Genomic DNA, 12535 nt, shown 5'->3' on the forward strand with positions numbered 1-12535 from the left:
CTTAAGTGGTAGCGTGCTCGCCTGGCATGCGTGAGGCACTGGGTTCGATCCTCAGCACCACATAAAAATAAAATGAAGATATTGTGTCCATCTAAAAACTAAAAAATAAAAATATTTAAAAAAATAATATTTATAATAGAGTCCCATCAGGCTACTTTGTTGGTGTATTTGAATAGTATATCCGTTTCTATCCCCCCTTCTTCTTTTTTTTTTTGATGAGGTCTCACTGTGTTGCTGAGCCTGGCCTAGAACACCCACCTAGGATCAAGTGATCCTCCTGCCTCAGCCTCCCAAGGAGCTGGGACTACAGCTGTGCACCCCCACTGCACGTGGCTCCAGCCTTTTCCATTGATTTTATCTATCTCTTCACATTTAGAGGGTATTTCTTCTAAGCAACAGATATTAGAGTCTTTGCTTTTTTTTTTTTAATCTTATCTGTCTTATCTGACAATCTCTTTAAGTTGTACTTATTTATGTTTGATTTAATTAATTATTTTATTGCATTTAAGTCTGCCATCTTGTTATTTGTTTCCTGAAATTTGTCCCAGCAGTTTTTTTTTTTTTGAAGTATTTTTAGTTATAGACGGACACCATACCTTTATTTTATTCATTTTTCTTTACATGGTGCTGAGGATCAAACCCAGTACCTCACCTACTAGGCTACACCCCAGCCCCTAGCTGAGTTTCATTGTTTTGTTTTGTTCTCTTTTTCTTCGTTTTTTGGTACTTATTATTTCCAATTTATCTCTGCTATTGGCTCATTGGTTATGTCCCTTCTTAGGGCATTTATTAGTCACCCCAGGGTTTGCAATGTACATCTTTCATTTACTGCTGCCTACCTTTCTATATTGTGCCATCTTGTGTGTAGTACAGGAACCTTAGACAAGCCCTCCTCAAGCCCGCTCTCGTGTTCTGTGCTTCTTGCCTTTTACCTCTATGTGTGTCATAAACCTCACAGTGTACTATGCCTGTTTCTTTTTTCTTCAACTGTTAGTTATTTTTGGAGTGATCAATATAAGAAAAATGTCTTTCATTTTTACCATTTCAGAACTCTTTATTATTTTGGGCAGATCCAAGTTTCTGTCGGCATCACATCCTGCTCTATTGGGCCTCCTTTAGCATTTATCATAGCCCAGGCCTGCTAGCAGTCACTCCTGTGTGTCTGAAAAAGTCCTAGTTTCCCTTCATTTATTTTTGATAGGACTCTGGGTTGGCCATTTTTTCCTCTTTTAGTGTTGTACTTTAAATAAATTGCTCACTTATCTTAGAGCTTGTGTAGTCTTATAATAAATCCTCTGTAATTTTTTTCTCTGTGTGATGTTGTCTAGGTGTTTTATTTATTTTCCTCTTTTTATTTATTTTTTGAGTGTTCATATTGCTCAAGTTTATCTGAGATACTTAGGTTGGTGGTTTGATGTCTTTCATTATTTTGGGGAAATTCTTAGCTGCTTTTTCTTCAAATCGGTGTGCTCACTGATTCTTTCTTCTACTGTATTTAGTCTTTAAATAAGGTTAATGAAGGAATTCTTTATCTCTGACATGTTTTTTTTCTTTCTGGTATATCCTTTTTTGTGGGTGGGGGGAGTAATACTGGGAATTGGAGTGCTCTAGTATTGAGCTATATCCTAGCACTTTTTATTTTTTTATTTTGCGACAGGGCCTCTAAGTTTCTGAGACTGGCCTTGAACTTGGAATCCCCCTGACTCAGCCTGGTGAGCCGCTGACCTTATAGGCATGTGCCACAGTGCCTGGCTAGTATTTCCATTTTATTCTCTTTCATAGTTTCCATCTTTTTACTGAAAATTTACATCTATTTATGCATGTGTTACATCTTTTTCATAGATTTTTAAAAACCTTTTAATCATAGCTACTCAAAACTTGTCTGAAAGGTTCAACATCTGGATCATGTCTGAGTATGGTTCTGTGGATCGATATATCTATTGAATATGGATATTTTGTGTTTTTTTTCTGTACTGGGATTGAACTAGGGCCCCAAATGTGCTGGGGAAGTGCTCTACCACTGAGCAATATTCCCAGTTTTTAAAATATTATTTTGAGACAGGATTTTGCTAAGGTGCTGAGGCTAGTCTTAAACTTATGATCCTCCTGCCTCAGCTTCCCAAGTAGCTGGGGTTACGTGCATGTGCCACCCTACTTGGCACTGATGGATTTGTTTTCTTATAGCATATTTGTATGTCCATGATTTTTAAATTAAAATCTAGACATTGTATTAGAACTAGTTGAGGCTCAGTGTTACAGTTTGGATATGAGGTGTCTCTCAAAAGCTCGTGTTAAGGAATATTCAGAGGTGCAGTGATTAGATTACGAGAAAGTAACCAAATTGGTCCATCCTAGTTTGGATGTACTAAGTGGGTGGTAATTGTGGGCAGGTGGGGCATGGCTGGAGGAGATGTCCCTGGGGATATGTCCTGGAGGGGCACAACTTCCCAGTGGTTGCTTCCCCCCACGTTCTCTGCTTCCTCCCTGCCATGAGTGGAGTAGCTTCCTTCTGCTGGGCCCTCCTGCCCTGATGTTCTGCCTCCCCTCGGGTGGAGAGCAGTGGAGTTAGTCGACTATGGACCGAATCTCCAAAATTGTGAGCCCAAAATAAACTTCCTCCTGTAAGTTGTTCTTGTCTGGTATTTTGGTCACAGCAATGAAAAGGTGACTAATATAGTAAGATAGATTATATTAATCCCTGGGTCTTGTTTTGATCAATCTGTGAGTGTGAGAGTTGAGTCAATGCTGTTAGGATTGATCCGGTTTAGCTTTCATTGTCCCTTTGAGACCTTCCATCCAGCTGAGGCCTCAGATTCCTCCAGTGCTGCAGTCAGCTCTTCGCTTCCAGCTCTCCCCAGGTTCACCTTGCCCAGTCCCCGCTCTGAGCTCCTGGTCTTCCTCCTGCTCTGGTAGACTGCTGTTTGGGGTTACTTGGTGCTGACTCCACCAGCTGGAGGGGGCGCTCACTATTGTCTTTGGCCTCGCGGGGTGAGACTGGCCGGAGTACTTTGGCGCTGGGGGGAAGGCTCTTTTCAGGGTTTCTGCCCGCCTCCCCCAGGTATCCCAACTCTGTGTGTGTTCTCCTGCCGCTCTAGGAGGCGTGTTAAATCTCTTGGCATCAGCACCGTGTTCTGAGCTCAAGATGGTTTCCTGCTTCTCCCCAAGGGTTAGAGGACTTTTCCCTCTCTCTTTCCCCAGTTGCAGTTGGCAGTGGTTCCAGAAACTGTGCTCTTCTCCCATTGGCTTATGCTTTGTGTAAGGAGAGGTCTGGGGATGTGAGCAGGGTTCTTGCTGTTCCACAGCACCTGCCAATCACTTCCTATGGGCCTGGTGCTCCGTCTGGTCTCCTATCTTGTCCTTAGTTTTTTTTTCTCTCATGGGACAGAGCCTGTGAGCTTCCCTACATATGGACTCCTGCTATGCCACACCCTTGGACTAGCCCACTCTTGGCCTTTAATTCCTTAGAAATTAAAATTTTTTTGTTGATGTTTTCTTACTTGATTTTACGGTAGCTTTTCTCCTATGCTCCACCACCAGTTTGTGTCCCAACTGTCCTTGAAGGGACCTGTCCCTCTTTTGATTCCAAGTTACTTGTTTACCTTAGGACCTCAGGTCTCTGATCAGCTCCAGAAAATTTTTAATTTTATAGTTGTTCTCATTATTAGGGTGGTTGGAGCAATCTTTTGGATTTCTGCATCCCAAGGAAGAAAGGAAACACCCCAGAGGCTTTTGGTATACTTTATTATTTCCCCAGTTAGGATGAAGATCTCTGAGACCTGCAGATCTGGGGTGTGGCTGTGGGCCCCCAGGAGGGAAGCACGGAAGTTTGTCTTGCTTTCTTGCGGGAATCTACCAAGGCCTTCTCAACAGAATCTCCCAGAGTCTATAAATATCTAGAATTTTCAGGGTTTAAGCCTTTTATTGCATGGGAGGAACAAGGTGAAGCCTGGCTCTTTATGCACTGCTGAGGCCAAGGGCCTGTTAAGAGTTTTCCATTATCAGCCTGGATCCATAGAAGTCCCTAGATAGCATGGCTTTGTTTTGTCTTGCTGTTTTATAGATTTTTTAAAATCACTGCTTTTTGGGACTGGGGTTGTGGCTCAGTGGTAGAGCGCTTGCCTCAGATGTGCGAGTCACTGGGTTCAATTCTCAGCACTGCATATAAATACATGAATAAAATAAAGGTCCATCAACACTAAAAAATAAAAAAAAATCACTGCTTTTTATAGGCCTTCAATTGTGGTGTTCTTTTGCATGATTTTACATTTATTCTGCTTAGAATTGAGCTTTGTAGAATCCATGGGTGCACAGTTTTCATAATGTTCGGCATTTTTTTTAGCAGTTGTTTCTTCAAGTATTGTTTTTCTGTCCTTTCCTCTTTCTCCCCTCCTTCTGGGTCTCCAAGTTGAGAACCACTTGATATTGCAGCTCATTATTGAGGCTTTACTTGGTTTCTTTTGGTATTTTTGTTTGGTATGTGAAATGTACTTCAGTTTACATATTTTTTGTTCTTATGTTTTCAAGTTCACTGATTTTTTTCTTCTGATAATTTTTTTTTCTTGGTAATGAGAATGTAACCCAGGGTGCTTTTCACTGAACTGCATCCCCAGCCCTTTTTTAGTTTTAATTTTATTATTATTTTTTTTAAATTTGAGAGGAGATCTCAATAAGCTGTTTAGGGACTCACTAAATTCCTGAGGCTAGCTTTGAACTTATGATCTTCCTGCCTCGGCCTCCCAAATAGCTAGGATTACTGGTGTGTACCACCATGGCAGAAGGTGACTTTTTGCAAGGGCCAATAACCTATCTCTAGTTTCCTACATGATAGTGAGAGGTCTATTAAAAAAAAAACCCATGATGTTTATTCTGTCATCTTTTAGAGTTTTTTTGGTAAAATGGTGTAAGATTGTGTTTTAAAATTATTTTTTTTTCTGAATTGTCACCTATTTATTATAATATTGCTCATAGGATAGGGTTTTCTGCCCCATTTCCAAAAAATGAGTTTATGGATTTTCATGACAGAGTCTTATCTCTGTCATATGGTGGCATTATCATGTTCATGTTCTAGAGTCAGGCTGAGCTGGGTTAAGATCCTGGCTCTCCATTTCTACCTGAATGACTTTGGACCTGTTGCTTATCCTGCTTGAACTTTTTGTTTCTTCATCTATAAAGTAGGAATGCTGTTATTTTCTGTCATAGGATTGTTGAGACAATTCAATGCAAAAGGGTTAATGCTTTTTTTTGATACCTGGGATTGAACGCAGGGGCACTCAACCACATCCCCACCCCTATTTTGCATTTTATTTAGAGACAGAGTTTCACTGAGTTGCTTAGTGCCTCCCTGTTGCTGAGGCTGGCTTTGAACTTGTGATCCTCTTGTATCAGCCTCCCAAGCCCCTAGGATTACAGGCATATGCCACTGTGCCTGGCTAGGGTTAATACTTTTTTTTTTTAAGTCGTAGATGGACACAATACCTTTTCTTTTTTCCTTTTCTTTTAATTTTTATGTGGTGCCAGGGATCAAACCCAGTGCCTCACACATGCTAGGCAAACCCTCTAGCACTGAGCCACGACCCCAGCCCTAGGGTTAACATTTTTAAAAACAGTACTGTGCTTTTTAAAAAATTGCCAAATGCTTATAACATCATGTGTTCTTCCACAAGTAAAAGCAACAAACATAACCAGAAAAGCAACATTTGGTATGGAAATGAGTTGTACCAAGGAAAAGCTTATAAAACCAGGTAGTTTTCTTTATCTTGTTTTTTTTTTTTTAAACATCTCGCAAGCATAATGATGTTGTTAGAGGCTGTGTGTTTTTCCATTAACTCAGTGGAATTAAATTCTAGCCCATGTAGGTGAATGGAATGTTGTGTGAGCCTGTAAAATTTAAGATTAAAAAAAAAAAATCATGGGGTTCCTGGAGTCAGACTTCCTCTCAGCTGCCAGCCACATTCTTGGTCTTGATACTTTTGATTTGTTTTTCCTGTGCTGACTTCAACTTTATACCTGTTTTCGTTCTTGCTTCTGGTCACAGTCATGAATCTTCCTTGGTTTATTCTGCTCCCAAACACATTAGGCTCCTTTTCTGGACTTCTCTTCCTTTAACATATGGGGTAAAAGTAGCAGTTAGGTGAAGAACCCCTGGGGAGGTGAATGGGAGACTGGGGGGAGGGAGGCCTGTGTCAGCACCCTCTCATCTTGTTGTGCTCAGTTCTTTAGTAAGAGATTTCGGGGAAGTGGGGAGATAGGAGCTACTTGGAACTCTAAAATGAATGTTTTTTTCTTTTTCAGTCCTAACAATCAAGATTTTTTTTCCTGACCTTCAAATGGTAGGCATCTCTCATCCTCAAATGATGATCCTCACGAACTACCTTGGGGAAAGATTGCCATCTTTTTCTAGCAAACATCATTAGGAGAAAGATCTAAGAGCAGTGAGGGCTGGAGGCTGCCCCAGGATGCAAACCGTCCTGATTTGAATGTGATATCCTCCCCGAGCAAAGGAAAATGAACCAGAAGGCAAATGAGAATGTAGAAAGAGATGCCCAATTCAATGTAAAGCCCCAGACGCCCATTCGGCCTTACATCTGCTCCACTCTGAATGATTTTCAAGAAGAGAGGAACTTTTTGGCAACCAACATCTTCCCTCAGCTTAATGAACTCTGCAATTCCCGGGGTACATACTTCAAACCTGTGGACCTGAGGTGGTCAGTCTTGAAGGCCCAGAAGTCCTTGCCGGCCAACTTGTATAGACAGGGTTGCTGTCTCCTCTCCCAGCAGCTGAAGCTCTGTCTTGACTATGTGAACAGCTGCTTTCCCTTCTTCATCTGCATGTTGGGTCAGACCTATGGGGACTTCCTTCCTGACCACTCACCTTTCATGTTCTCCAAAGCAAAAGACCTATCAAATTTATCCAAACCAGAACAGAATCTTTATGTTGCTGCAAAAAATGGTTATCCTTGGGTCCTAGAGACTCCCAACTGCAGCCTGACGGAGTTTGAGATCACCCAGGCAGCATTTCGGAACCAGTCACAATTTCAATATTTTTATTTCAGGACCAGGACCACGCTGCTGAAGATATTAAGTGGGGAAGAGGAGGAGAGTCTGTCCTCAGGTGCTCTGGTGAATGAAGAGGAAAAATTGAAGATTGGAAGACTTAAGGCCAAGATCATTAGTAAAGGGCTTCCCATCAGATTTTATAAAGATCTCCAAGAGTTGGGGGAACTGGTTTTCAAGGACTGGTCGTTTGTGATAGAAAAACTTAACCCAGTCACTTTAATGATCAAAAATATAGGTGAGTGAATGTGATTAACACAGGTTAATGTTTTCTATGTCTTCCTAGGAAAAATTTTTTTTAAATGATTGAAAACATTCCTTAAGCATTTAATATTATCCATTTTATGCAATATATATTTTTTCATTTTTTAAAAAATATTTTTTAGTTATACATGGGTACAATATCTTTATTTTGTTTATTTATTTTTGCGTGGTGCTGAAGATCCAACCCAGTGTCTCACATGTGCGAGGCAAGTGTTCTGTGACTGAACTATAACCCCAGCCCTATTTTTTAATTTTGAAGATTTTTGAAACTGAAAATGGGAGCTAATGATGGGTCATGGAAGAATAGTTAGGAAGTTAAAGAGCTCAGAGAAGACCCAGAATATCTGGCAGTTAATGTGTAGATCTAGAGCAGAGGTTCTTGACTATTGCCAATTTTGTCCCCTCCCTGCCAGACATTTGATCTTATCTGGAGACATTTTTGGTGGTCCTAATTGGGGGAGAGATACTGGCCTCTAGTAGGTAGAGGTGAGGGGTGCTAACCATTCTCCAGTGCACAGGACAGCCCTCCAGAATAAACATATATCCAGCCTAAAATGTCAACAATGTGAACGTGGAGAAACCCTGAGTCAAAGGAAAGAGAGCTTTCATTAGTTGGTGGTTTGTTTATATAATCACATTTCATCCTTAAAGTTTAGCTCTGCAAGGCAGGAATAATAATTCTGGTTTTGCAGATGAGCAAATGAAAGCTGCTATATATAGTGGTCAGATGACTTGCCCATATCACATAAATGACCAATCCAAGATTTGAACCCACATCTCTCTGATTCTAAGATCCATGCCTGTTCTTCTTTATCTATACTCTTCAGCGTGTAATCCATGAACTGTCAACCCTGGGAGATTGTTAGAAATGCAGAATCTCAGGTACCATTTTAGGTCTACTGAATTAAAATTTGCATTTTAACATGATAATCAGGAGATTGTATGGGTGCTGAAGTTTGATGAAGCACTACCTCATATCAGATTGCTTCTAAATGAAATGATTAACTTTATTTTTATTTTTTTTTAAACAATGCCTTTATTTTTATGTGGTGCTGAGGATCGAACCCGGGTCCCACTTGTGCTAGGCGAGCGCTCTACCACTGAGCCACAATCCCAGCCCTTGATTAACTTTATTTTTGAAAATGGTGTCTTGAGGACATGTGCCAAGATAGAACAGGAAGAGCAATGTCAAGGTATAGCAGAGAATCTGCATCTAGAGAAACCTCAGGAGGGATATGAGGCATCCTTAAAATAACACTAAAAATAGGATTTTTATATGCATGTGTATTTTGGGGGGAGGCGAGAAGATGACCTGTGTCTTTGATCAGATTCTCAAAATCTCAAAAGATTCCATGACCCCAAAAGGTTATGAATTACTGATGTAAGGGCCTAATTAATGTAGGGAGGTAAAGTGGTGGTAGATGGTACATCCTCAAATGTTTTGGGGGATCAGGCAGGCAACAGTCCTTATCATATGAGCAGATGGATAGGAGGTAAGTCACAGAATATTGGCCCACATAGGTCATTCAAATTCAGTGCTGGGGGTGGTGTTGAAATCTTACCCTTGGGCTGGGGCTGTAGCTCAGCAGCAAAGTGCTCACCTAGTATGTGCGAGGCCCTGGGTTCGATCCTCAGCACCACATAAAGATAAATAAATAAGTAAAGATATTGTGTGCAACTACAACTAAAAAATAAATATTAAAAAAAAAAAGAAAGAAATCTCACCCTTGGTAACCAGGTGAGTCTGCCTATAAGCCAAATCATTCTGGACCCTGGGGGAAAAACACTGTTATCAGTCACAAAGCTTTTGGTTGCAAGAGACTCCAACTGGCATCAACAAAAGGGGACCTTATAACTAATATAATTGCAAAGCCCAGGATTCAGTCTGGTTCTGCTCAGGCTTCAACTAGTGGCTCAGATGATGTCACTAGGCTCTGATCTTTTGGTTTCTCATCCTGGCTCTGTTGTTCTGATGTTGGCTCAATTCCTTGGCTTCTCCCTCATAGAAGGAAGTTGACTGTAGCACTACAGGTTCAAGTTCAGCAGAATTGGCTCAGTTCCTAGCACTGAGCCATTCTTGGTCTAACCTGGGCCATGTGCTTGTATTTAACCTCAATCATGGGTGCCAAGAAAATGTGATACTCTGATAATTAATCCTTGATCATAGACTGCCTCTGGAATGCACGTGGAGTCGTGAACTTAATAACATGAATTGAGATTTGGGATGGTGGATCTAGTGCTGTTACTGAAACTAGTGTAGAGTCAGTGAATGTTGGGCAGCCTAAAGATATCTTAAATATTTACTATAGGCGTGAAGTTTTTAGAATCTGACTCCAGGCATGTCCTTAGAATCCTGGATTTTTCAGTTCCAAGCTGTGTGAGTTTGAGAAAATTACTTAATACTGGTAAGCCTTAGTTTCTTTTATAAAATAGATGAACAAGAATCTGCTTACGAGTAATGACACATGTGAAGCACCTAAAAACAGTGCCTGGCTCATTAGTCACAGAGTAAATAGCCAATAAGAGTGAATAACCAAATGGGTTCCAGAACAACATGGACATCTGGCTGAAGTCTGTAATGGTAATAGTATTTTACTCATCGTAATCTGGATCACATCCATTGATTAATATTCACTAATTCATACAAGAATCAAGCCTTTCTGTGTACTTGGGTTAAGTTCATCTTATTTCTCCATAGTATTCTTTTTTTTTTTTTTGTACCAGGCATTGAACTCGGGCACTCCACCACTGAGTCACATCCCTAGCCCCTATTTTGTATTTTATTTAGAGACAGCGTCTCACTGGGTTGCTTAGTGCCTCGCTTTTGCTGAGGATGGCTTTGAACTCGCGATCCTCTTTAATTTTTGATCTTATTGAAAAGTTAGCTTGTTTTATATTTTATTCTTGAAGGGTTGTATGTGGGCTAAATATCTAAATTAGAAGGTACACAATGGGTGGATTATGAAAAAATTCTCTGAAAGGAAGTGCTAAATTCTCTTTTGGATCTATGATACCCTTTAAATTATTTAGGTAACCTCCAAAATCTCACAGTCTACAGCTAGGATAGCAATAAACCATTTGTACAGTTAGTAGTTATAAGGCAATGTAGAGCTATTGCTATCAGTTTATACTCTTGATTCTTAGAGATACTTGATCTTCAAGATACCTCACTTTAGTGGGTGAGGTTCAAGTTCAGCTCAATCATCCCAAATTCTGTTAAAAATTTTGAAACATGAAGCTGACCTATGGTCTTCAGGTCTGTCCTGGCACTAACCTGAACCACAGGGCAGACAAGTTAATAAGGAGTCAAAAGGTGGGTGGGTATCTTAGAAACCTACCAGACTATTTTATGTTTTTTTTTCTCCTATATGTACATTGATAATAGCCTTCACCCTCCAGAGACAGGAGGGCATTTTAACAACCCAGAACCCCCCTGAATTGAATTAGGCAGTGGTTTTGGAATTACAGTAAATAGGAACTCAAGGAACCCAGACATCATCCAATCGTCTGACTCTACGTCTTATTAGAGTTTAAGGGACCTACCTGCCCAATGGCAGAGCTGCAGCTGTACCCAAGGGTGTCATCTGTTTTAGGGCATCTTGCCCTAGAAATATACTGCACTCCTCTAAGCTTTGCCATGTGTAGACACACAGACATACCCCTGTTGTTTTCTTTCATTAACATTCAGAATGGGCTGTGAAATATGGCACCACCATGGAAAGAAGGTGATCTAGATACAGAGAGCAAATTCCTTATTGGGCATTTATAGAAAGCATGTGCAATTGAAAATGAAAAACTATAATTCTAAGATCTTAAAACTTATTTCTTTGATTATAAAGACTACAGGCACAGCTTAGAATGTTTCTATCATGAAGAGTTTATTGAGAAGTGCAAGCAAGCGTTTGTTTCTTCCAAGGAGTCAAACAGGATCTTTGAAATCTTGGAACAATTTGTCTTAAAGGATGAGGGACTTGACTTAAAAAATGCAGCAGCAGATTCTAATTTAGTCTCTGTTCTCAGGTAAGATGTCAAGAAATCCAAATCCTTCTTTATGGGGTTCAAGCAAAACAGCCTGGCTTTGGTAAATGTGATTCCTCCAAATTTAGAGTGTCCACTCCCACTTCCCCCATTCTGTGGACATCCCATCCTATAAGAGAGACCCCAGAAAGGCTAACCCTGGGTTAGATTTCCTTATCAGGTACCCCCTGCTTTTGCAAAGCTTTTCTGGTTTTTCACATACTTTCTTCCAGTGTCCTTAAGAAGATGATAAACTGCTGGAAGGCAGAGCACCTACCTTCTTTTCTCTCTCATATATCAAAATTGATCTAAGTAATTCTAAGAACAATGAAATGGCTTTAAGGAGAAGAAACTAAAATGGAGAATATGTATATTGCATTTGTATAGTAGTATGTAATTTAGGGCTTCCATGTGTATCATTATTACATTTACATTCAGATATTCACCAGAACTTATCAAAATGATATGGGACATATCATTATTTATGTTTATGTGTAAGGAATCAAGTTATCATTCCCCATGTATGCACTCCTTCATTGGTTTATCCAGTGTCTTCTATAATCAGACCTGCATGTCTCTTTCCACTCTGGGTGGTGACACACCTTTACCACCCATAGGCATTGTGAAGCTAAGGCAATGTAAGAAAACTGGCATTGTCTATGAGTCCCTCAGGGTCTATTCCTAGAAAGCAGGGAGGTTCCTAGGATAGTCTTCTTTTTTCATCCTCATCCTCCAGCTCTTAGCACAGGTCTCATTTTGAAATAAGCCCACAGTAGCTGGGATGGTGAGGGGCTCTCTGCCATCACCCTCCCAGGCTCAGCTGCACACCACTGAAGTCCATTCAGAGCTAGCAACATTTTTGTGATTCTGGGAACTCATGCCAAGAGGAAGTGACTTATTACGCCAAAAGGAAGTTTTTTGTTTATTATTTATTTGACTTTATTGTTTTTATTTATTTATTGTTTTTTATTTGACTTAATATTACATCATAATATTCAATCATTATTTTTAAAAAAATTAATTTTTTTAGTTGTATTTGGACACAATACCTTTATTTTATTTATTTTTATGTGGTGCTGAGGATCGAACCCAGGGCCTCACCCATGCTAGTTAAGCGCTGCACCACTGAGCCACACTATTTTTTTTTAAATCTTTCTTTAGTTATACATGGACATAATACCTTTATTTTGTTTATTTATTT

At 40.0% G+C, this 12535-nt stretch overlaps 1 protein-coding gene across 1 annotated transcript in view; it reads left to right on the forward strand.

The window, feature by feature from the left end:
* The first annotated feature begins 5973 nt into the window (after nucleotides 1–5973).
* Nucleotides 5974–12535, forward strand: part of LOC114101661 (putative tetratricopeptide repeat protein 41) — a 71577-nt gene continuing 65015 nt past the window's right edge. Inside the window, exons 1-2 of the mRNA XM_071609587.1 lie at nucleotides 5974–7291; nucleotides 11157–11337. Coding sequence (XP_071465688.1) covers nucleotides 6505–7291; nucleotides 11157–11337 — 968 coding nt within the window. The 5' untranslated portion in view covers nucleotides 5974–6504. The remainder of the gene's footprint in view (nucleotides 7292–11156; nucleotides 11338–12535) is intronic.

The sequence above is a fragment of the Marmota flaviventris genome, chromosome 3 (assembly GCF_047511675.1).
Source record: "Marmota flaviventris isolate mMarFla1 chromosome 3, mMarFla1.hap1, whole genome shotgun sequence".
In the NCBI taxonomy this organism is placed as follows: Eukaryota; Metazoa; Chordata; class Mammalia; order Rodentia; family Sciuridae; genus Marmota; species Marmota flaviventris.